This window comes from Nyctibius grandis, chromosome 7 (genome assembly GCF_013368605.1).
Source record: "Nyctibius grandis isolate bNycGra1 chromosome 7, bNycGra1.pri, whole genome shotgun sequence".
Classification (NCBI taxonomy): domain Eukaryota; kingdom Metazoa; phylum Chordata; class Aves; order Nyctibiiformes; family Nyctibiidae; genus Nyctibius; species Nyctibius grandis.
This window is the reverse complement of record NC_090664.1, coordinates 23,867,553-23,893,860: the sequence shown is the minus strand read 5'-3', so window position 1 is coordinate 23,893,860 and position 26,308 is coordinate 23,867,553. Positions and strand designations below refer to the sequence as shown.

At 38.8% G+C, this 26,308-nt stretch overlaps 1 protein-coding gene across 1 annotated transcript in view; it reads right to left on the bottom strand.

Annotated features, from left to right (window-relative positions):
* Positions 1 to 19,831, bottom strand: part of TMEM196 (transmembrane protein 196) — a 115,022-nt gene extending 95,191 nt beyond the window's left edge. The window contains exon 1 of the mRNA XM_068405425.1: positions 19,755 to 19,831. Coding sequence (XP_068261526.1) covers positions 19,755 to 19,817 — 63 coding nt within the window. The 5' untranslated portion in view covers positions 19,818 to 19,831. The remainder of the gene's footprint in view (positions 1 to 19,754) is intronic.
* Between the last annotated feature and the right edge of the window lie 6,477 nt (positions 19,832 to 26,308).

Genomic DNA, 26,308 nt, shown 5'->3' with positions numbered 1-26,308 from the left:
GAAAATCAGGGATAAGGTGCTGAAGAATGCTGCATATATCAAAAAAAACCTATGTCTACACAAAAATGAAATTTCTGTCTATTAATGTAACTGTGCAGCACATCCACAGTGCTGCATTTTACGGATGTATTTAAGAGCAAGATAAAAGAAAGAAGATTGTCTTTCTTCAGCCAAAAGAGAAATGCAGTTTACAGTTTGCTCTTTACACGCTATAAGACAGTTAATGATTCCAGAAACTTAATGCTTCTGCTAAACCTAGTACACCATTATGGTACATCCAGAATTCCCTGACTTCTGTACTTTTTCAGCATCAAATACCACAGACTCTTTAAAGAGAGGTGGGGATTTACAAGCTTGTTGGCTTGGAGATCTTATTAAGCCTCCAAACCTGTATGGGTGTGTTAACCCATGATGCAGGGCATATACGAAGTGTGCAGGATCAGATGCTATTAACCACTGCATCCACTGGCAGGGGCAGAAGCTTAAATTTCTGAGTTTTTTCAGAGCAGAATGTGTATACGCCTTCAGTATAATGAGAATATTATATTGTTTATACTTCGTAAAAGGGCACAAACTTATGTTAGATTGCATTCATTTGGGGGAGTGGGGAGTTGGAATTTGAAAGTTTTTCACCCAGGCTATTTCTTCTGTGTAACTCTGTCAGACTGCATGGAACAGGTTCAAGACATTTGAGTGGTAATATCATTGTCTTTACACCAAATATAAAGTTTTTGGTCCTTGCCCAGCTCTCCTCTACTTTGGAACATTTTCATAGACATTTTGTTCAAGTACCCCCTCAGCAGTCACCTGTCTCATATTTATTAAATTTCTTTTAATAAGGTGGACAGTAACATTAAACAGTTACTTGGACTTTCCTCTGTGCTACAGAACCACAACATTATTTGATTCCCGTCTCACCTTGATTTAGAGTTTTCACATGTATTTATGTGGTTACAGGTGTGTCCTACATCAAATTTAATAAGAGAACTATGTAGTTTGAAAATGACATTGTTGACATCCCTGGTGTTCTTTATCACCTTTTTTAATTTCTGAACCATTCCCTGAAGCCTGCTATTTCTCAAGAGGCTGAAATCTTAACATTGCTTTTAGTCAAGCAATACTACTTCATTATTCCACAGAATTATAACTGTTTCACTAAGGCAGGTTCTATGCAGAATAGTAATATTCAGTCTCCACAGTTTAAATCCCTGTAGAGGGTTTTTTGGAGGAGAATGGTCATGTAATGAGCCAGAAGTATGAGAGTATGGAGTGAGGGCCTAGCTGCGTGACAAGATTCATGTAGCTAGTGTCAACAAGCCAGCCTTGGAGAGATGAGGAAAAACAGTAGCTGAGCAAACAAGAATGGAGGGAGTAGCTGGGGGGAGCCGAACACGGAGGAGAAGAAACAAGAACTGATGGAGCCAATTAAGAAAAGACCAGTGGTAGAGCAGTGACCAATCAACACATCAAAGAAGAGTATGTTTAGTAATATTAACCAGTAGCAATGCACATGCTTACAGCCAGGGAAAGTACAAAATGTATAAAAGGGACAGCTTATGCTTAATAAAGCGTCTTCACTTTGATTCACATTGGATTGTGTGGAGTCGTGTTCCTTCTCCTCAAATCCCTAGCTTATTAAATGTTAGACAAAAAATTTCTAAACCTGTTTCTATGGAGACCTAGTATGAAGAAGACACAATTTGTAATCCTGGCAAATGCAGACCTTTAGTTTTCAGGTCTACATAAAAATGCTAGTTTGGATAAGCTCTTTCATTATTAAATGTTATTTTATTCTTATCTGGCATCCAATTTTTCATTTACAAAGGAATTTTGTTTTGAAAAATTGTAGACAACAAGAAGATGACCCAACCAAAGAGATGTTAGGGCATGTTTTTCAAAGAAGTCAGGGACTTAGAAGTGTAGAAAGTGTCTAGGCTGCTCTGCCTGCAGAAACCTGCAGAAAAAAAAGCATTATAATTTAAATTACATCATTCTGTTTTATTGACTCTTTGGCTGTGCTGAACACCAATAATTCTTTTTCATTAACTTTTCCTCTTTTTGATTAACTTTTCCTCTTAAGTCACCCTGAACTTATATTTCCTTTTTTTTCAGAGAGCTCTACAATCCCCCATGGTCTCTACCCTCTACCCAGCAGAGCTGTGCAAAGAGAATCTCAGCTATGTACACGTGCACCACCAGTAATATAAGTGTTTATACTCCAGAACTATTTGTTCAGAATCTTCCATCAAGGTACATCCATTCTTTAGTGTCTATTTGAGGGGAGAAAACACAGAAAGAATAAAATAAACATAATGCTTTCCCTAAATAAAACAATAACCTAAGGACCTTTCCCCTATCATTTGGTCCATTGCCAACTCCCTTGATTTCATTCATCTCTTGAGCTGATCCATCCAATCAATCTTATTTGGGACAGAGCTCAACAGGACCATGTGAGGTTTGTTTCAGTTCTACTTGAAGAGCTAACTACACCCTCGGATCGATTAAGCAAATACTATACAAAGTACAAATTTATCAGTCTACCTGTACCACATTAGGAATGTTTTACTGGCTAGTAAGCTGTAACATATTTTTTTTCAGTTTGTGGCATACCCCTGCGATAGATGTGAAATTCATAACTCAATGTCCCTGGCATGGTGCAAAAGGGGAATTCCCATTGCAGGGTTGGCCAGCTGCGTGTCCCAGGGTCTGACTCTCAGCCCTCAGCAGATCCCCAGCTCTGCTCTGAGTCAAACCAGCAGATGTCACATAAATGTTGCACTCTGTATTGCATCATCAGTGAAAAGTATTCCTTTCTCTTTGTATTGGGCTAGTATATATTTGTTTTGCTTTTGTATTCAAAATTTGTTTAGTTCTTGCTCTATTGGCTGATGTAAGTAAAAACAATCTTTTAAAAAAATCTTATCTCATAAGGGGCATAGAAGTGAAAAAACATTTCCCTAAAAATCATTTATTTTGTTATAGAAATGAGGATTCTGTCAAATGTATACTGTTACTTATAGTCCTGTCTTTGCATCTTAAATAATGAAATACATTGGATAAAGAAAAGCACATAATGAAATTAGTAAACTAATTAAAAGAATACGTTTAGTACATGGCACCAGCATGTCTATAAAATAGATTTGAACTTCAACACTAAAGATGATATTTTATTAAACAGTTGTATTTGACCTTCATGACTTTCTGAAGGACATTTGATTTCGAAGTTCTCAAATTCCTAGAAGACATCATCATTCCTGCAATAGGTATATCTTCTGATGAAGTTGTGTTGTGTTACACTACTGTATATGCCTCACAAACCTCTTCAGTCCATACTGGAACTTAGCAATCACACTCTTTTAGGGAAGGGATTTAAACTGTGCCCTTTGGGTAAAACCAAACACTGAGAGGTTTTGCACAATTAACTTCCATAGGCTGATGGCTGCCTTCTCAGTGGTGCTCGCATGTCCACAGCTGCCACATGCAGAAAAACAGGCTTTGCACTAATTTTAAATCCTGTGTCGGGGAGGTGTACCTGCTTGCACCCCAGAGCTGTGCCCAAGCAGCTGGCTGGAGGATGGCCACGTGACTCAGCATGCCATCTCATGGAAAGGGTGCTGGGGAATTACAACCCACGGGATTACATCAGCTGTATCGCTGCTGTGGACCACAAAATTAACTCTATAGCCTATCAAGCTACAGTTCTCTTTTTGTTTTCTTTTATGTTCCTAAAATGGGTTTCAGATGTGTTGGCAGTCATAGCTCTTGCTGAAGGCAGTTGGGATTGCAAGTGCTCAGCTCAAAGCTGATTAAAGATCAGCTTTGTGTAAAATGTAAATATTTCATAACATAGCTTTCAGCCTATTCTGAAGCAAAAACAAATGTAAGTGCTGACTAAAATCTTCAGTTTCGTATTTAGAAGATAACAGTTCCTGTACTTTGATTAATATTTTTTGTTTTAGAGTCTATTATTTTGTTATGTCTATTTGATAATCTGTGTGAGATAATCAATACAAGTGTAGACTTAGCTATGCAGATGTTAGGTCAGGTGGAGTTCTTTTGCCACATAAGCAAGAACTCCAAAGTGGCTGTCCTTTGGCTGAGGCCTGTAGTCAGCCTGATGAAGCTGCACCTCTGCTAACACGCTCTCATTAGCTTTGCTGCGAAGCCACGCAGGAATAGAACTGCTGTTTCCTCCCGAAGGAAACAAGCTGGCTAGCATCTGTCTGTGTGGCTGCAACTAGTCAGTTGGTCTCCCCTTGCCCACAGGTGAGGTAGGATGGTATTCCAGTAGATTGTTGGCAGATGGGAAAGTTTTTCTCCCCACAGTTATTTAGCCATAGCAAAGGATAGTTTGGTCCCTGCTTGGCTGCTCTGACTACAGTTCTGGATAATGCTTTCCTGGGAAATCTCTCGTTTCAGGTATGCTAATAAAATTAGTTTCAGGCATGTGTATTTTGAAACTGGGGTGAGTATGGTGTCTTTCTTTTTAGGTATCTACTTTGCTGGACTTCCAAATTCCACTAGTCAAAGCAGTTTAACCTTGACTAGTCTCATCAGCAGTTACTAATGAGCATAAGTTACTTTGATATGCCATTTCTAGTAGTGAGGTGAGTTCTGCTTTTCTATGTTTTAATATATCCCTTGAATTTCTAGAACCTAGATTTTAGTATCTAAAGAATTGGGCATTTAAATACAGCATTTACTATCAAGCACACTTTTTATTAACATGAAGTAGACCACACATATGGTAGGCTTTCCTGAAATATATGCCTGGAAAAACTCAATGTTTCTCATAGGATGTAAAATTAGATTCGCATTTGGAGGTTCGACCCTACCTTCATTTAATCAATTTCTGGTATTTATTAGAAATATCTCTCCCTCGATCATTTTTACTCTCAAAGCTAAAGCAGATTGCTTCTTATCACTTATTTCTTATGTCTATCTGTGCAATAAGAACTATTTTCAGGACAAAATGTGTCTCTGGGTAGCATGTAATAAAAGAAAAACAATAAAATCAGAATTCATAAACTTCCAGAAAGCACATAATTTAATTTAATTTGAACTAATTGTCCCTAGAAATCAATTGTACTAGTTTTATGGCATTATCCATGGCTTTTGCTTTCATTGTGACTGAATGCGTGACTGTGATATAAATTGTCTTTCTCTGAATTTAAAAGAACATTAAACTGTTCTGCAAAGAAGCTAGATAAAGTTAGGGAGAGGACATATTTTACTGTCTCAAATGAGTATTTCAGGTGATTTAGAATTCCAAAACATCAAGCAAGCAGGGGCAAAAAAGTCTTAAACATCATATTAAAAAAAAAAGAAAACATCAAAGACAATATTTTAAAAGAAAGATAGGTTCAAAGACAAGACTGGGAGGTCTTGAATTTATTTTGTATTCCAAATGTGACTGTGTAATTTTATGTAGTTTAATTGTTCAACTTCTGTTTACATTAGAGAGACTATACTGGTTGACCTAGCCAGTACAAGAATCTTAAAATGGGCCAAAATATAATTAAGTCTCTCTTTTAGGCTGCTTTACCTATCGGACACCATGAGAAGGGACCTACTATAAATGAAAATCGGATCTCTCCACTTCTGTTTTCCCATTTCTAGATGAAATGGTATGGAAAATGAGTAGACGTGCACGTTTGGATAATTAATTACTTGGATCATCTCTGAGTAAAAATGTTTGACTTTCACAGTGGAATCCTCAGAATATTACAGGTGCTGCATTTCTAGTTTCTTCAGTCATTTCTGGGTTTAGTTTTTTGTTTTGTTTCGGGGTTTTCTTTTTTTGGGGGAGGGAGTTGTAGGGTTATTTAGGCCATGCAGTCTCAAATAATTATTCCTTAGCATTTCTGAGATTGCTTTTGGAAAAAGAAATTTGTTGCTGGTGGGAAAATGAAGCAATGGGCAGCAGCAGTGGTTAGCATTTGCTTTATTTCTTTCCAGTCCAATATTATACTTAAAATGTCAATGGTGGTTTTGTTGTTGTTTGCTTGGGGGAGGGGGAGGGAGGGGGGGTGGGGTGTCCCGGACCAGAAAACTCCACTGTTTTCTAATGAAATCCCTGCCTTTTTTAGATGGCTACAGTTTTCTTTCTTCTTACTAAAATTCTCAATTGCCTCAAACTCAACAGGCAATGCTCTGTACGTAAATGCGCAGGAGATTCAACAGAATACAAGAAACCATCTCTTGTTTCTCTTTGCAGCCCTTATTGCAAACCCAGGAATATCTAACTTTTGAGGAAGCTGAGGTGCAATCCATTGATAAGGGCAAAAAATCATATTGAAAGGAGTAGATGGAACAAAAACACATCACAGCTTTGGCCATGGTCTTGCCTGCTTAGATATTAAAGCAGTATCATAGTGAATATTAAAAGTGTTATGGGCTTATATTTTCTTAACATGAGTTATTTAAAAATAATACAACTTTAAATAAAAGTGTTACTTTTTTATTATAACCTTAATGACCACCTTCATTCTGGTTTTATTGTAACTTTCAAGGAATATAATGCAAAGCATGTTCTTCAGTTAGCAGTAACTGATTCCCTGATGAGAAAATTGTTGGTGTTTAAAGCATCTGCCAAACATCTTCACCCTACACTGTATATTGCTTATATACTATTGCGTGTGTGCATGTGTGTACGCGTCTGCCTATCCACAGATTATAGCATATACCTTGGCATTTAAAACTTTATCAATCCATGTGTCTCACGAGAAATCCAAGAATAATGTTACATGACTCAGAAAACTTCGTAAAGATGAGGGATTTGACCTAAGACTGTTTTGACTTCTTTAACATACCCAACAATTGACTATGCTACTTAATTTTTTTCTCAGGTATTAATATTATATTTGTTCTCTTCCACACCATACCCATTCCTTTGACATCAGTAAAAATTATATCTGTAAATTCAGTGAGAGCAAATTTAAGTCTATGGTACTTACAGCTAAAGGTATAGCTTGGCAACAGAATTTCCAACATGAAAACCAAGAAGTAGCTTGTATCATTTATCCCATGCAGCCTGTTATTTTCCTACACTACTGAGCCAAATAAGTGCTTTTTGTTAGTTAGAAGATCAATCTTCTTACAATATTTACAAGTTTATTCTACTTTAAACTGTATACAGATTGTATTTTTTTTCCTTTTCCCACTGGTAACTTATACCCTATGTCCTAGTGTTCTAAGCTAATATATTCTAAGACAATTTAGGATTTCTAGTGACTATAGAGATTATATACTCAATATACTTAACAATATGAACATGATTTTCAGTTAGAGTATGGTCTGTAGGCACCTGAAGCTAGAGAATTTCATTCTGTTGATTCAAATGGATTCTGGATCAAGACCTTAACTCTTGGATAAGAAATAAGACAAGACGGCTGGCAAAACCCCTTCATTAATTTGTCATTAATTTGTAGCTGGAGTTCATAACATTCTGGCTATGGCCACATAGACAAACTGAAAGGTCAGCATTTGAAAGAACACCTATACCAATGGTTACTTCACTGTGAGGTCAGTGACAGAAGTAATTTCCTATTCCAAATGTCTGCAAATGCCAAGTCCTTCAGGAAAAAGGCAATAGCTAGTGAACGCTGAATGTTTACAGGGAACTACTGTGTCTGGTATCCTTTATGAAAATCAATTATGCTCAAGAAAAATCTTTCTTGTCCAAGGGAGGCTATTTATAGAGACATCTACAAGGATTTCAGCATACATTTAACTGCTTATGCAGTGGCTCTCTCCAGTTAAAGTGACAGAATTACACAGTGCTGTTAAAACAAAACATGTATGTATATCTTCTGCAAAATTTAGGCAAATCTGGAGAAAAACTGATTTTGTTTTTAATTGACCAAGAACCATGTGCCTTTGGATAGTTTAAGAAATCCTTTTTTTTTTTTTTTTTTTTTAGAGTTTGATGCTTAAGAAAGAAAAAAACTAATTTCAAATTGACTTGCAGGATTCCTTCTGTCCTTGTGCCTCCTACCTCTCCAATTTAAAAATCAGAGGATCAAACTCATTCTTTTCTTTCTTCTGAAATTCAGGCCTTTGTTCATATGCTTGCAAATTAAAACATGGTAGTTATCACCATTAGCTAAATGCAACAAGATTTTAGCTCAATTTTTTATTAAGAGCCTTTCTGATGACCTTACTCTCCAAGGGGACCATTATATTATGGTTTTCCTAAAAGCCTAGCAGCAGTGTGCACAAGAGGCAAAGGGTTTGAATGCCGTAGTGAGACTCTGGTGAATAACTCTCTGCAAGAATAGCTACTGAAACACTTGTTCTGGTTTTTACACATTCATCTCATTTCTGCAGCTTATCCCATAAATGGTACAGCTGTCCCTGTCTCAGTCCCCTGATAACCACAAAGTTTAAATGAACGCAGAAGACGCACGCAGAACAGAGAACATGAGTTGTGCAACCCAATTATGTTCAGCATGAGAAAACTGATTAGCTGAAAAATGTATTTTCCCTAAGCACACCTTCTCACCACATGTAATCGGCAGCTCTGAGGTAGCATATGCCTCATATGCCACTGAATGTCTTTATAGATATGCAGAACAGGGTAACCCAAATACGGAAGAGACAGTTAACATAAGCAGTGTTAATATGCCAATAGTGTCCCTACAGGAAGGAGCATACAATCTGCATGAAGCTCAGGAGACCCTTCAAGTTATTGAGTAATTAAGGACAAAGTTAATGACTCTCAGCGAAATCAATGTATTTCAAATTATGACCATAAGAACTGCTAAGATTCTGGATTTTTGGTGCTGAGACCAAAATGGAAGACTCTGAAAACTAGGAGGATTTTAATATAAAGGAGACAGAACTTGGGATAAATTTGGGAAGTTCTTTCATTCACACAGAAAGTGATGTGAATGAGGTTTGAAAATCATATTGAAAGAGCACGGTAGAGAAAACTATGATGACAGAATAGCTGGGCCGGCTATTAAACCTGCGGCAGATGCTCTCTGTTATCCCCCCCCTCCCCCCAGAGGGAAAGGGAAAGGGAAAAGGGAGAGAGACTTCTGGGTTGGAAAGTTAAAACAGTTTTAATAAACTATAATAATGAAAAAGAGTATAATAACAATAATAGAAATAATCAAATATATACAAATATATATACAAAACCAAGATTGAGCTCCCCTGAAGTCAGCCACGTCACCACCGGCACTGCAGGGCAGGCTCCGGGAAGGCCCAGCCTGGGCCTAGCGACGGTCGAGAGCCGGATTCAGGGATGCACGGATCGGGATCGGGGGCAGCAGGAAAACAGACGGAGTCCTCCTTGGACACCGGCCATAGCAGAAAGAGAACGAGACCCTCGTGATCCCCCCGCTTTATACTGAGAATGACGTGTATGGGATGGAATACCCTTGTTGGTCAATTTTGGGTCACCTGCCCTGTCTGCTCCCCCCTGCAGCTGCGACCCCCCTTTGGCTCTTCACTCGTAAGCAGTGACCTTGGTTTCTCTCAAGAACAAGTACAGCAAGAGCCTTTCTGCACAACATCCCTACCGGTGCCTCAGTGATAACTACAAACTTCGAGCGTTATCAGTCCTGGAAGCAGACACTGTCTGCGAAAACATGCAGTTAGTTTCAGAAAGTGCAGTTACTTAGAGGAGACTTAGCTAAAAGTAAAAATCACTGAAAGGAAAATCGGCCTGGTTTAGGACAAACCAGGACATTAGGAAATGGGGAATTGCTCACTTCTTCCCTGCCTACTTAAGGTTACACAAAATTTCTTGAAATGTAAACTCTGAAACCTCTAAATTCATAACTAAGGGCCTGTGATTGCCTGTAACTTCTCAGAAGGTATGTGTCATTGGAGGCCACCATCCCTTTCCACACAGCTAGCATGTGGGTGAAGGCCAGCAGCAGTCTTGTCATTTAAAAAGTCCTGGAACACCACGCTTGTAGCAATTGACATTAATCCTCTGTTTATCCAAGAAACATCACAACCATGTGGGAAATATTTACTGGCCTAAGCAGCAAAGACTTTGAAAATACCATACCCAGTGTGTCTGTGACTAATGAGATTTATGTTAGTGGGAGGAAACACAGGCATTAGATCAAGAGATATTTCTGCAAACTTCGTTCTACTGTACATTTGGCCTTGTTATGAAGTTATTTATAGGTACAATTTACTTAACCAGTGTTTCTGTGTCTGGCTTCTGTTTCAAAAATTCATCAAAAATTTATCATCTGGTCTGTTCGATGATATGTTCCTTGAAATGGAAAGCAACAAACTATAAGTGATATAGGAGGGAAAGAAAACACATGCTGCTATATAATTCATTTTTAATGGATATGAAGCATGAAAGTGAGTGCACGTAGAATAAACATGAACACTGGCTTGCAAGATAGTAAACAAAGAGCTAAAAGATGTTTCTCACAATTTCTACATTTCACAGTTACTGAAATTTAATGGGGGAGTGTACTCTTACTACACTCAACATCAGGAATCTTAACTTCAGATCATTCTGCCATTCTGCAAATTGTACTGCATTGCACAGATCCTTACTTGGTGTAAAGGACCCTGATGTCTGAGTCCAAAGAAACTACATTCAGCACATGGGGAGAATCAGGCTCTTGGAAGTCATCGCTTCTGAAATGGTAGCTAAAGCTTTGCTGAAGGGAACCATTCCTGCATTTCCAACCTGGCCCTAGGCAATGGCACAGAAATGATGAGTGGATTTCAATACGTTATTTAGTGTAGAATTTTGTGTACCCTCACTACCTGAAAGAAAAATATACACTGAAACCAGTGCAAATACTGCTATTAGCAGTGAATGTGGTGGGCCCTCAGACTTGCAGTTTTTGGTTTTGTATCTAGCAAGTGTTGAGTAAGACGAGGCAGCACTGGGCAAATGAGGAAATGGGGTTTGGAAAAAGCCTTCTTGCATAACCTTTGATTCATCCTTACAATAAAACTGTGTTCGTGTCATTGTTAGTGACAGGAAGATGAGTGTAATCCTTGTGGGATTTATCTGTTGGTGAGTCTTAATCACTTCTCCCCACAGGATAGTGAAGGGCTCATGTCAGCAGTCAGAGCGCAGACAGTGACGCTTGAACAAAAACTTCTTTGGACCCTTTCTGGCAAGAGTCCTTATTTTGATTCCAGTTACTGTCAAAAGCATCAGTGAATACTGAAAAAGTCCCCAGGCATTTTTTGAAGTAATCAGGTGGAGGATTTCTCCCAGAGGAAGATGCACAGAGTTAGAGACACGTGTTACCCTGCATTAGGAGTGCCAGGGTCTCAGGAGAGCCCTACACAGAGCTTTCCAACCAGCCTCTGAAACTGCAGCAAGTAACTCCAGGTCAAAGAGCCTTATAAAATGGTGAGATGGACAGAAAGGCTCTTTGTGAAGGTAACCAGCATTTGTAAACTTGGAAGAAATTAGGTTATTCTACTTTATGGAACCAGGATCAAGAGAACTGCAGAAGCCATATATAAACTTTTTCCCAAAATGTTCAACCTCAGCTGCAATGTTAAATTGAGAGCCACACTTCCTGTAAACTTGTTGTCAAAGCTATGAAATAAGAAGCTTAAACTTGAGCTGGGATTTCTCTTGGTGAAATCCAAGGGTGCTTGTCCACCTTGCTGTTAAATACCAATGTAAAGCTGTGAGCTCCATGGTCTGAAGGAGCTCTAGGCTAACACGTGAGCCCGGACCTCTCTCTGCTTTGATTTCCTTCTTGCTTCCAGAGTCCAAGTCAAGATTTCTGCTGTTTCAAAGCCACTTCTTATATTTGTTCTGAGTGAAAGACAGAACAAATGTCCTCTCTTGTTTCTCCTCAAACCTTTCTGAGGTGGGCACAGTCTCTGAGGAGCTGTGAAACCTCCCTTTGGCCGGTCAGACAAATAGGTCTGAAAGGTTTAGCTGCATTTCGAAGATAGAGATTTGATAAAGGTATATGCTAGTCTATGGACAGTTTTGAGGGTTTATCATGGTCTGATGACCCAAAAGGTTGGGATTTACTGATTTAGATAATAGAGGTGAAAAAGATCAGAAATGTCATCCTGACAAGGCTCAGCACAAAACTTCAGTATGGCTTTCCTACAGTCCTCTTTACATGCAGGTGCATGAACAAACCAATCTGACTCCTTTATAGAACTGGAGTAGGAAAAGTAGGGAGGTAATAGTAGAAAAAAATACTTGAAGGCTTCAGGTGACAAAGTAGGGGAAGTCATATATCTTAGATAGCTAAATATACCTACGTGACATCCTGCTTGGTGGAAAGTCAGTTCTGAAAGAGTTGTTTCTTCCCAGCATTATTTAGCAAGCTATTAGACTGACCTTCAGGAAAAGTTGTGAATACAGTGATAAACAAGACTTTTTACCAGGAGTTTAAGAAACCTTTAATATTGGGCTCAGGACTAGGTTTCTTGCCATCTGTAGTATTTCTGGGCTGCTTGTTTTGTTTTCTTTCTCTTACTGGACCTTCTCTTGACATTACTGGGGGAGTACTTGCAGCAGTTTCAAAGTGCAGGCAGAGTTTGAGTTTGTTCCTCAAGGAAAGATTCAGCCTCTTATAGAGGCAAAAATGTAGAGCAGTTTCCCCAACGCTTTAACACTTCATGCTTCTTTCCCCACCCCCCCTCCCCCTGCCCCCTTTTATTGGGGTGGATGTTGGTAAACAGCAACAGTAATGAAAGAGTCCATCAGATTCTTAATTTAGTTCCAGCATGAATTGGACATTTTCTCAGCTGAAAAGGAAGGATCTTCTGTCTTCTCTGGACACCTGACAGTGACAGTCTTAGTGGTTTTAATCATTATTGCTGTCTTATCCTATTGTTACCTTATTATTGCTGTCTTATGTGCTCTGTTTCACTGATGATTTTATTTTCAGTGGCTGCCCACAATATAAGATTTGCATTAAACAATGCCGAATGGGTCAGTGTCTTCAGAAGAAAACATAGCTGATAGCACGCTTCTCATTTGTGTGATAGGTATTTTTATTGGAATTAAATTTCACACTCCTTCTCTCTCCCATTCGCTTTAACATGCCAGAATAATTATGGGTGAACACAAGACAAAATATTTTTTTTATCTTCCCTTGTAAACTAATTGTTCACAATGGTAAAAAGAGATGATTTGCATATTTCCATAATGAAGTACAAATGAATGCAGGCTGAGTGTGAAGGGAGAGCAATCACAGCGGTGCATAGGGCTCCACGTGCACATTAGGTGGACTTACTAGGCTAAGTGAGAAAGTGATGCAAACACCCATATACCAATGGGAGAGGTTTCTGCCTGCAGCCCACTGTGAGTGGAACTCCAGCTCTGTTTCTGTGAGTGATTATGTTTACAGTTTAAGATGCATATATTAGAGTATAAAAATGTAAATACCCACATATTGGCTGTACGCAATTCATTGTAGGGGGGCACAAAAATCCCTTTACTTGGCTTTGTGTTTAATCAGAATAATTAATGAGCCTGACAATTTAATTCTGCATAATCATATTCCCTTAAGCAACTCCTCATTTATCAAATTCTGCAGGACAAGGAGAAACGGTGTAATAATAGGCATGAAACTAACCCTGGGCTCCACAGGGGGCTGCCTGCACCTGAACTTTCAAGAAAGAAAAAGACATAAGTATGAAAATTAAACCCTTTTATCTTGAAGCTAAATATTTTGTGCTGCACACGTGAAAGACTAGGTAGTAGATTGGACCCTTCGCATGGTTCAGATTACTAGTGAGTGAAAATCATGAAGAATAACAGGAGTTAGGGGATGCAAATAGATGATGTGGCCAGTATCAGCCCCTAGAAAAAGTATCTCTCTTTGAAGATGCAATTGCCTTTCCTATCAACACTTTTCCAGTTGAGAGAGACCAAACATTGCCCAGACACAAAGTCTAGAGATTCTCTCTTACCACCACCCAGATGCAGTTTTCTAGAGCAACCTGAAATACTTACAATTGCTGTTAGATTTTTCCAAAAGTGACTAATGTTTGGAGGTTAATTGTTAGTGCAAGACAGTGGGACATGTAGTCTAATGGGGAGTGATTAATGATCATTTATTATATCAGAGTTTCAAATAAAGTTTCTTTATATTGTACCTGACTGTCTATAAAAAGCAAGTGCTGCTCCGCACTTGGTACAAGAGCTGTTTATACCACAAGGCACAATACCTAATGCTATGCATTTCCTTCCAAGGCACAATATTAAGACTCAAACCCCAAATTCATAAATTATATATAATTAATATAATTATTTTAGTTCTTGCGAAAATTGTTATATTCAATTATCTCCTGAGGGGCCGTGTATAAGTCATGCAGAGTTTACAAAAATATCTGGTCTGCTGTTTTTTCCATCTCCATGAGGAGATGGAAATTCCACATACTTCTACTCAGGTCTGGTGTCTCTGCCTGTTGTTAGCAGTGACTCTCTTGAGCAGAGTGACAGACTGTTCTCTTTATGGTATGTCAGATTTGAGGAATATGTCACCTATTTCTGATAGCATTGTTTGTTTGGAGTGACAACCCTATGGGACCCTGGGGCAACCTATTGTGACTCACCCCTGTTTGCAAATGTGGGGTTTTTTGTTTTATGGGTTTTCTTGTTTTGTTTCCAAGAGAAGCATGGTATCAGTTTCATGCTTTTAGGACATGAAATCATATCAAATGGTCTTTGTCTTGCCTTTTCTGTCTTTTTATTCTCTTTTTACCCTTACTAACCAGGAGCATGAGTATTTTAACAGCCCAGAGCTTCTTATCGCAGATTGCTTTTAAACAGAAACAATAAGTGCTATTTTGTTATAAAATCATCCTAAATACAGATCAGAGTCTGACTCTGCATTCTTTCTATTTAAGATTTCTATTCTTCTGTCATTTTCATTCTCTACCAGAGCATTGCCCACACATTATGAAGGGTGTGCTTATTCAAGTTTCTATTCATGTTTTGCACTGAGATTCTAGTCCCCAGATTATCCACTCGGTGGATGTTAATGCATACTCGGACTTCACTCAGAGATGAACTAAATAGCTCCTTTTCAAGAAGCCTAACCAAGAGGTTAGTTCTCCTTGAGATCCCACCCCTCTGTATACAATGGAAGTAACAAACCTCAGGTTTGTATGGACTCCAGTGATTACATGCTTCTCCCTTGTTTAATGCAAGACATTTGTCTCCATAGTTCCATATATCATTGCACAAATTGTTATAGGCTTAGAGGGACAGTGCTCAAACTGATATATTCCTGCACCAGGCCTGTTCTTGTGGCTTTGCGGCAGGAAGATTTACTGTTGGAATTTGAGGAGACAGTTAACAAGCAGGTACGGGCTCATTTCTGGGAACCAGCATAGCATGCTGGATCAAGTTTCAAAAACTGAAAAGTATGAATCTGAAGTCTAGGACAAAAGCTTTTATTCAGAAGCGAGTCTATATAACTTCCAGAATCTGAGACATCTTTGAGAGGATAATCACCAAGTGTCTGTCTGTCCTTTTCCATGATCCTCAAAACAAACACAGAAGACTTGCTCCATCAGTGGCTGTCACAAGTGTCAGAGCATTAAGCGCATTTGCCTTCCCCTGGGGTTTGGCTGCCTGGACTCAGCATGCACGTAGGTAACGGTGCCAGTGTCCAGCCTTGAACTCTTTGAGAATGCTCTGCCAAGAAGCCCTAGTGGGAGGTTTTTCTCCCTGCTTTTACCCCCCACCCTGTTTTGCTCAGGAGCTGCTTTTAAGCTATGTTGCAGCCTTATTAGTGGCTGTTCTCTTATCTCCCTTTCTCTGTCCCTGATTCCCTGAGTTGTCTTTCTGGCTTGACCTCAGACCTGCCTCATCACTGTTGACTTGCTGGATGATGACTGGACTCTTGTATGACCTTATTTACTATCCCAGACCTGCTCTTCTTGCTTGGGCACTGTGAGGCCGTTCCTTGATCCCTGCTCCCTCCAGTCATGGACCAGTAGCTGCTCTTGCTGCTCCTTGACAATTAGGAATAAAGACTGCACATGTGTACCCAGAGGGGACACCTGGGTTCTGAACATTCAGACATCATTTATTGGCCTTTGTTGCTCATCATAGTCTCTATTAATCATCTCCAGTGGCTGACACTGACCTGTAGGATTAGGATTTCCCATCCATCTAACTGAGGGTTTGCTGTAGCATGTAGCATATGGGGATGTACATCGCTTACACAGTAGTAAAATGCCTGTAAAGCAGACTGTCTGAAAGCCACATGGATGCTAGTAATGAGCAGCATGAAAGGATGGATAGTCTGTAAGATGGCATTGTCCGCCTTTTCCATGACAAATCCAACAGCATATTTGTAAATCCAAACTGATTTCATAGTGTTAGGGGAGCCAGGCTTCATGAAGGCACTGCTGCTGCCCTGGAGGGTGAAATTGTGTGTGTGTGGTGGGAGAGCTCATGCTATATATAGCATGGATACCAGTTCCTCACCAGGAACTCTAATGCAGCCTTTTTTTATCTTGAAGTTCACACTTCCTGCTAAACATCCCAGCTGCGGTGAGCAGTATCCAAACTGGAAGAACCTCATTCTTGCTGTAGGTTTAAGACCTAGGGAGAGGGCCATGATGTAAAACTCTGCTCTTTGAGATGTTTCTGGTCATTTCTAGCAGGGCATGGATGACCCTGATATCACCTTCTGCAGTCCATGCTTTGCCAACCCAGCCAGTAACAAGAGGCAGCACAGCTGTGAAGCAAGTGAAAAGAAGTGAAGCAGAAACATAGTGCATGGTCCTTTTCATGAATCTTGTTGGTGGGGTTGTGACATGTGCAGGGAGCGGAGGTATGAAGTCAGGATGCTACAGGGCAAGTATTGTTGAGGTATGTAAGGTGACAAGGTAGTTGTGTTGCCATATGCTCCTGTGAATACGCAGCATGGCCATGACCTCCGTGATTCAAATGATCCTGAGGCTTTAACAATACAGAAGAATATCTGTCCACATTATTTGGCCCATAGGAGTGTGAAAACCTCTCTAATACAACTATCAAAGAACATGCCCAGATTTAGTCTGAGGAAGGTGACTTCTCTGCCTTGGAAAATTCTTATTGTTCTGAGTCTTACTATTGTCTCTACAACTATTCCAGATTCACTTAATCATCCATAATCTCCTGACCAAACCCTTTTCTCCTTTTTCTCAACCCAGAGTTTGAAATTGTTGGGTTTGGTTTTGGTTCAGACCATGTGCAAATTCTTCTCTAGTTTCATTTTCTCACTATACAATCTAATTAAAAGAAGATCAAGAAATGTTTTTTATCTACCAAAACACTGTTCCCTTCAGATGTCATACTGCAGTTTCATCATTAATCTGTCAAGTCTGAGTTAAGTAAAAACAGCTGAATATTAATTCTCATGTGTCAGAATCAAGTGTTATTTGCATTCGGAAGACAGTGTCCTTATTTTCTTCCCTGCCCCTGTGGTAGGTGCCCTTGCACGTCAAATGAAACACTATTTGAACTTTCTCCAGTTTTCTCTGTCACTGCCTAAGTCCTAAAAATGTGTAGCTTATCACAATTCTGTTCTTCTACCTTCTTATATATATATAGATAGATAGATAGATATAGATATATATTTGGCTTACTTTCAGTCCTGGCCTATGGTCACTTAGGACTCGCAAGAGATGCTTTATTGTGTCTCATTCCAAAGTCATGCATAAGAATAAATTGTTGTTACTTCCTCAATCCTCAACACCTCCACACCCCCAGTTCTCCAGGGAAATCTACAATTAAATTTCTGCCTGTGATAAGATGGACTGGGATGAAAAAGAAGAAATATATTGTGTAGAGGTACCTGTCACAGACTTCTTTAAAATCCACTATCTGGGAATATAAGCAATTTACCTTTTTGGAGGAAGGAAGTTGGCTTCATTAGCAAAGCAAATAAAAAGCTATGAGCACTAAGTTTAGTTCTTGGGGTGTTATGGCTCTTATCACAAGTCTATTCATCCCATAACATAGGTCCCATTCCCAAACCATTTTTATCCTTCCTAAACTGGGTAGATATAATGAAATGCTCTCTGTAGTGAATCATCAGAACCCATTACTCCTTCCCTAGCAGGACCTGTATATGTTAAAAGGGAGCATTTCTAGGAAAATGCTACAGCCTGCTATGGCTTGGAAGAACTACTGTGTACTGTCTTTTTTGTGATGCCTGCAAGTTAGAGGACAATGGCTTAGAGAATGGGGATTGGGAAATTATGTTGTGGAAATAGTTGGCACTAAAAAAAGGCATAATCAGTGAAGTGGGGAACTAATGGCATACTGAAGGGTCTATAGCTGGTCTTGAATTCAGAGCTGATGAGAGATCTCAGTTCATCACATATTGTTGAAGTTCTGTGATTACGATGAAACAGTTGAGCAGTACCAGCATCTAGCTAGATCAGAAAATACTATTTCTTGTTTTCCTTGCAAATATGCTAAATTAAGTTCAAAACTTTAAAACATTTTTTAAAAAAATAGCAGAGACTTTAAAGAAGCCTCACAATGGTTTTAATTAGTTAACTATGAGGGCATATTTAATTCAAAGTGCTATCTCAGGTAGACAAGAAATGAAGCCAGCAGAAGAACACAATGTGTTCAGTTTCCATGGAAATTTACTCAAAGGTAAAGGGAAGGTAAGCGCTTATTCCATATATAAGGCAGTAAAATATTCTCAAAAACATCATGAAGTCACCTAGTCTGCTATAAAAAAAATCAATAAAATGCAATATCAGTTTTCAAATTCTGTACCTATAAAGACAACCAGTGTAAATTTCTACAGGCAAAGCAAGCAAGGGAATAGTTCAAAACTATACCTGTTACTAAGTTTGCTTAGTAACAGGCACAATCTGCTGAGTGAGCCAAAAGCTGTCTTTGCCAGAGTAAATTCTATTTTTAGAATGATCACTGCATTCTGCAAGCTCATCTATGACTTCGCTGGTTAAATCAAAACATTATCTAGCCTGACAAGTGCCAAAAACAAATGATGTTTTTTATGACTGCATCTACAAATATGGATGATGCTTTTATGACTTTTTTATTCATCTTCTTTTTATACTGGTGATACTTGGTTTTGTTTAAAAAATGCGGAAGATCTCAATTCAAGAGTGGAAACAAGTGATCTTGAGTACAGAACACAATTGCTGCTTGCAAAATATAAACGAAGAGATTTTTATTATTTTCTTGTAATCAGTGGTCAGTGTAGTCCACTGAACTTGTGCTTCATTGTTAGTCAAAGAAAAATAGTGTTTGTTAGGTCAAAAGGCCAAGTTGAGAGTTTTGCTAACTTAAATTTTTATTACCTTTTGGAAGTCAGTGGGATTTGTGCTGAAACAGAGCTGTGTCTATCGGAAAAACACTTCTATACGAACTTTTATAATCACACTTTGTGACTGGACCTTTTCTTTTAGTCATGCAGCACTGCCACCATATAACACGTTAACATGCATATTATGTAGTAGATTTGGTGAAAGCATGGAGCATCCCTAGTGCAGTGACAGAAAAACATTGTATCTTCCCTGACACTGAATTAAACTGCTGTGCAATTGCATGGCATTTGGCAAGCAAGAAGTAAAATCCCTACAATACTGAGGATGTCTTAGTTATGATGTTACCATTTTAGATCATCCAGAATGTGTGTGGCATATTTATTCCTGAAATGTTTCCTCTGAAGAACTAAACTCCTGTTTTAATTACCTGATGCAATCCCCCCCAGCCCAAAACAAAAACAAATGAACTTCTCAGATGCAGATAATGAGAACAAATCAATAACACCATTGTAAAACAGTACTACCTTCAGGAGACAGCTGCAAGAGTAAATAGGTCCATTTGTTTTGAAATCCTTCCTGAACATCATGACTCATCTTCCAGATCTATTTTGGGCTCTGTCGTATGTGTGTGTGGCTGAGGTCACACAAGCAAGTAATCTAAGCGGCTGAAGCAGTGTCACCTGTCAAAAGGAATAGTTTCTTACGTGGATTTGCTGTATAGAAATGTCTTTTCATACTCTGCCTGTTCATAAAAGGATATGAGAAATAATCTGCCCCAGCTGCAATAACTCAAATCTTCTTATTTAAAATCAGAGAGAGCTTCACATTCCTTCTCTAGATAATGTCAAATCTAACCCTTAACTCCCAGGGAAATCAGGTAAAAATAGTTAAGATGGCTTTTTATTTTATCTCAAAAGCAGGTTTAGAAGGGGTCAGAGAAACAATATGTATTTAGAATAGAAATATATTTCTGGGTTTAGATAGTACCTTTTGCTCTGGTAATGCCACCAGAAGACTAAAAAGGTTACTAGCTGATTTCTACCCATTCATCCTCTAATTAGGGAAATTCAGTATCTATGCACTTGACCCTAAGCCTGATCATGAGTGCTTTTTTAGCTTGGGTGTCAACTTTGAGGGCTGCAAAGAGTACAAAACACTAATGCTCGCTCACTGGGACATCTGCACGGAGGTGTGGAGCTGGGGCTTGTTCAGGGCGCACGATGAGTCAGACCTGGCTGCCCATGCATGCTGCTCAGCTGGGTGAGCAAACCTCTCCGGCGGGAGCATTACCCACTTGGAGGGAAGCAGATGTGTCGGGAAAGGAGAGAGAGGAGATGCCCATGATATATTCACAAAGAAAATTATGTGTTTTCTCCAGTTTTTAACCTTTTCATTTAGTCCTTTAGAGAGCTGAGAATAGTGGTGTACTTTAATACAAGCATCTGGAAGAAATGATGATAGCTCTTGGAGTCAGATAGTGAGAAGAATAACAGTCCACTCATTTCAATAGAGTATTGTCAGTGTGCCCTGATCACCTCAGAGCAATTCTTGCTTTTAGGTTCAACAGTTTTGGAATTCCGGGAACAGTATTGAGTTACAAATGAATGCAAAGAAAATAAAAACTGTGATCTGCACTATTCAATAAAAAATTCTGGGGCAGTTTATGTCTGACTCAGACCCTGACTTTCAAAGAAAACTTGGGTGGCAGTTTGGTGTGGGGGTTTTGTTGCTGTTGCTGCTGATTGCCTATTTCATTTCTGAGATTTTATTTTTTTCCCCAAAGCTCCTAAGCCCTTCACAGTATGGAGAACTACTAAACTTTCTAACCAAATTAGGATGAAGATAGTTGTTTCTCAAAACCCTGAGATTTTGAGATCCATATAGGGGACTTTGGATTCTGACCAAAAACTCATCTCTAGGTTTAATTCTTTTCACCAGTGTCCTGGGAATAATGTACGATGGGAAGCAAGTCACCGTATGAACAAGATTGGTAGGCCAAGTACTCTGTCTGCTCTCTGATATGTTAGGCTCTTTCACTGTTGCTTCCAGGTCTTGCTATAATGGACATCCTGATCCCATCACAGCAAAGTTTTGAAAAATCAGAAGTTATTGGCAATCAACAGTAAACTAACCAATATAAGCTTATTAAGAGCCTTGATCACAAGGGCATCTGGACACCTTGGAGCCAGCACTAATGTAGACAAAAAGGTATTTATTAAACAGTAGCATAAAGTCCCTTATGTTTCTTATTCTGTTACTGCATATCACCAGAGTGCTTTATGGTGGATCACTTTAAAATCTTTCAAGACCTTTTCAGAATAACTGCTAAAGCAAGTGAAGAAACAGTGGTTATATTTTTTCTAATCAACTATCTGGAGAACAGGTCCTTCCAGTTCATGAATGAAAACTGATGTCTGCAAGAGATTTATGGTCTACATAAGTTCCCATCTTTGCTACATGCAAGTGAATACATTGGCCCTGTGTCTTCCAGATTATGAATGTTTATTTGTCTCATATACCATTTTTACAAGAGACTCTAGTATCTAGAATAGTTCTGGCAAGAAACTTATCAAGAAGTCTGAACAGACAGCAAAACCTGGTAAATATGAATTAGAACAACAAATGTTATTGTCAAACTAGAGGCACTAAATCATACCCATGTTCATTCATCTGGAGCAAAGCGTCCTCTGCAGCACACCCAGCAGCATTCTAACAAGTGAAATGTGCAAAGTATCCAAATGGTTATTAATTGAGTCTTAATTTTGTGGGCGTAGTACCAGGATTATATGCTAAAGAAACAAGAACATTTCTTTAACAGTAAGCCAGCTGAGTAACTCCTTTCACCGATAGAAACTCATTGGCTAGTTTCTAGTAGATATCAAGCTAGCATGCATAGACTCTAGGAGGAAGGGGTAACTTGTCTTGCAATTGCTATGATTCTCCAGGATGTAGTCTTCACAGCAAAATGACTGACTGGCATTGGTATATCCTACTTTTAAATAAAGAAAGAAAAATTTAAAAAATCAGAGATAATATACTTTTTCCAAGGTACAAAAATATAAAAATTACTGAGCCTAAATTTCATGTTTACCAGGCCTGAGATGTACAGACCAACCTGAAGAATCATCTTTGCTGTCTATGGCACAGATATAAAAAGCTCTAATAAAGTAAGCCAGGAGGGGTTTCTGCTTTAGCACTTGATTCCAGATCATAGTGCTTGCCTACCTCATGGTAAAGCTCTGTCATTTTAATTAATGCAAATCATAGACAAGTTGCAGCAGAAGACAAGGTGCGATAGAAGCATAAATTGTTGTTATTTGCTATTGCACTCTACTGCAGAAATTTGGGAGCTGCAGTACAAAGGAATCTGCAGAATCTTATAAGAACACTAAAAAGTAGAGATTTTTGCAGAAGTATTGTCTGTCAGTTAGTAAGCTCATTTTTCTCTCAAGGGAAAATAGATTTTCCTTCTGTAAAGATTTTTTTGTATTATTATTATTTCTTCACATTGTGTACTACAATAAATTGCATACAAGGGACTTGGTTGGAATTTACAAATGACTGTAGCCTTTTATTGTGTTTTATGGACTTGTAAAATTAGAATGGGTACTGTAACTGAAGTAATATGGTAGTCATTTTCTATGCAATTTGATTTAGGGAAATCTAATGTCTGATGAGAACTTACTACATGATTGGGCGTTAATATTCTTTCCTGCTCTTTTCTGGTTTAGTACCTCCTTTCTAACACAAAGTTCATTGACATTCTCCTAGTCATGCTCAAGGTTATTCATTACGTGACCATTACTGCCTACCTTCAACTCACTTTGGGGGAATTTCCAGTCTCGGGCAGTTACAGTGTTTGAAAAGCCCTTCAACAACTTTAAAGTTTTGCAAAAATCAAAATAATTGCTTCTTCAGCACTATCCAAAACTTCTGGGTATCAGACACCCTGTCTCTCCCACCATCTCCCCTCATGAGGAGCTACACCGATAACCTCTGACGGCATAGCTGTAGCTTTGTTCCATGCTGCTACCCAAGACTGATGGTGAGTGAAGTTTTTAAGTTTACTATGGGCCATTAAGGGTTCCTCTACACCCCTCTTGTCCTTTTGATATGTGACTTTTATCCCAATACACTTAAAGCTATTTCTTGAAATGGATTTGTGCTAAAAATAAGGACCATTGAACCCAAATGTGCCTGAACTCTATAGGTTTGATTTGCAGGGAACATGCCTTTCTGCACAGCCGACTTTGTGATTTTAAGCTGAAGTCTCCTGACATTTGCTGTTTAAGTTAATGACCTGTCTCTTGAAGACTGGTGATTGTAAGACTGTCTGCTTTCATTTAGGTGAAATCTCTAGGCCTGTGACTGCATGGGAAAGTTTGAAAGCTTACTCTGAGTTCACTTTACATTTTCAGAAACAGAGACAGAAGCCTTCCAATTAAAAAAAATATGTAGGCTTTCTCTTTTTTTTTTTATTTTTGAATAGGTTTGCTTTTGGTCTTGTGGAGTTTAGGGGTCTCTTTTGAGGTTATGGATTTCTTATTATCATTTTGGATTTCAGCACCTTTCCTAGACTCAAATCTTTTGCACTTGGCAATACAGTGCATTGCCTCTGTTATAATTTTTGTAACTGTTGTTCAGAAGTTATTAACTCTTGAAAATTGCTTTGAAGATCTTTCAGATTACTACTTCTTATTAAGTCAAGCTGTAAATGATCAGTTAACATAACGTATTGATTAGTCAGCTGACCCAGGGATCCCTATGTGAAAATCAATGACATTAGATTTTTCAGAAATGGAATTAAATGGAAATGCATTGGGTTTGTCAGACGAACTTTTTGCCGTTGACCAAAGATGTCCTATCTATAATAATGTGAGTAGTTTTAAGCGTAAAGAAACTAGGGTACAGATATCTGAGAGGAAAAAACACAAAGGTGTAAGAAGGAAAAGGAAAACTGAGAAAATCTGAGTAGTTGTCTTCAAACGGTATCAATTTCAGAGGGCTGATTAGCACCAAGAAGCCAGAGCTCTTGGCACTGGCACCCTACCCCAACACAAAGAGAGGCTGCCATGTTGCAATGAAATAATTTTCTGCTCCAAGGAAAGCTGATTTTTTTAACTAGAGATGTTTTACTGCTTCACAGAAATAAAGCAGTGGGATGTGCAGGATGCTGCACTATATATACACCCTCCGGCTATACTAAGTTTTGACGGATTCCCTGTAGTAATTTTCTACACATTCCCTCTTCCTAATCACTAAACTTTGAATGCCACAAGTAGCTGGCAGATGCCTCCTGGATGGGGAAAGGAGCAGAAAGGGCCCAGGCCTGCTCTAAAGAGGTCAAAGAGGGAAGAGTCCAAGAGTCCAAGTCCTCTATCACAGTTATAAACCAGCATGAAGTTAGTGTTGGAGAATGCCCGTGTGTTTGACTCTGCAGGCTAACGCTTAGGGCACTTAACTGGTAGAGAAAAGACCTTGCTTAAGACACACGCTCCATGGGGGTACGTGAATGTATGATGTCATCACTGAATTTAAAAATAAAATAATAATTTATTTTTAAAAACATCAAAACAGATACAAGTAGGTTTTCCCCTCTCATGTGAATTCCTTCCTCCTTAGGCTATAAGGCTGTTCTATTTCTTCTCTGATGTACTTCTAGCCTTCTAACCATTGCATTTTTAGAATATAGTTCAGATTTTCTTGGGTCAGAACCTTACATTTGAGTTGGTATTCCTTCTGTTTAAAAAACCGAAGCAGAGGATTTAGCTCCTCTTACCCCAGCTCCAGTCAGCATATCATGGCAAAGCTTATAAAATTTGTAAAGCTTACAAAAATTGGCACCAAGTCCACATGACTCAAGGGTAGCAAGGGGACTATTCTATTTCAACCACTGTCATTCTAAACTTCCCCCGAATTTCTGTGCCTTTTTGCAGGCACCAGGAACAGCAGGGTTTCTCAGCCTCACCAGTAGCTGGCTGCCACTTCACAATACCAAGTGGGTGTTCAAACAGTGTATTCAGCAAGTACAAACAGCCTCATTTGAGTATTCAGTTACTGCTAGCCAGTAGCTGAACATTAGCCAAACCATGGCAAGGCAGAAAAGACTTAATGCTTCATGGCTTGCTCTTTCATCTTGTCAGACTTGGGTTTTTGTTTTTTTTTTTTTTTAACAATTATTAAGGAAGTATATGATGCAATACAATATAATCTAAACATCTCTTCTTCATAAAGTTTCAATCTTCACTGACTGCCTGATCACCACTGTTCTGAACTCAGTAACTAGCCTGTTTGTCAAAGCAGCAGAAGTACATGCCAAGTGATTTTGTAGCATAACTGTAACAGCATTTGTCACGTACTAGCAAATCACTTAGAAGAATCACTTAGAAATGGGTTTTCCACATGCCTCCTGTCTTGGAGTGCATAGGGTCTAGAGTTTGCATAAGATGTGTCAGTAGGCTTTGTAGGTCAGACCTATTTTCTTATTCTGTCAAAAATCAAAACACATTGGAGGTTTTTCACCTTTCTATTTCATACTTATTCTCACCTTTTTATTTTGTAACTTTTTTCCTCATATTTCCTGCATGTTTTCCCCCTTCTCCTATTCACCTTCCTGTTTTTCCACCTCCTTTTCCTGTGCAGTTCAAGCTTTGATTATCTAATAAGACTTGTCCTTAAAGTGGAGTTAAGCTGGGATTGAAGACAAATTTTTGCTCGTTGCTCAGAAATAGAAACTAGCCAGGAAACATGCAGACCACCTGTGACCAGAAAAGAATTAAAATGGTAATAGATGTAACTCTGGAGATAGGACACTCCATAGTGTCCTTGCAGGGGGTGCTAAAAGACCTAAGGAAATCTGTCACTGCACACCTAAGAAGATATTGAAATGTTAACTTTCAACAAACATTGACCATGGGAAAGGAAACATTTTGTGAATGAAAAAGCAAATTGAAAGATTGTAATGGTGGAAATGTAAGGGCAGGGGTGAAGAGGGATAATAGCGTCATGCTTCATGAAAAAAAAAACCTCAAATATCCCTCAGGAAAGAAAGTCACATCTGTCACTCTTCCACCCTGGC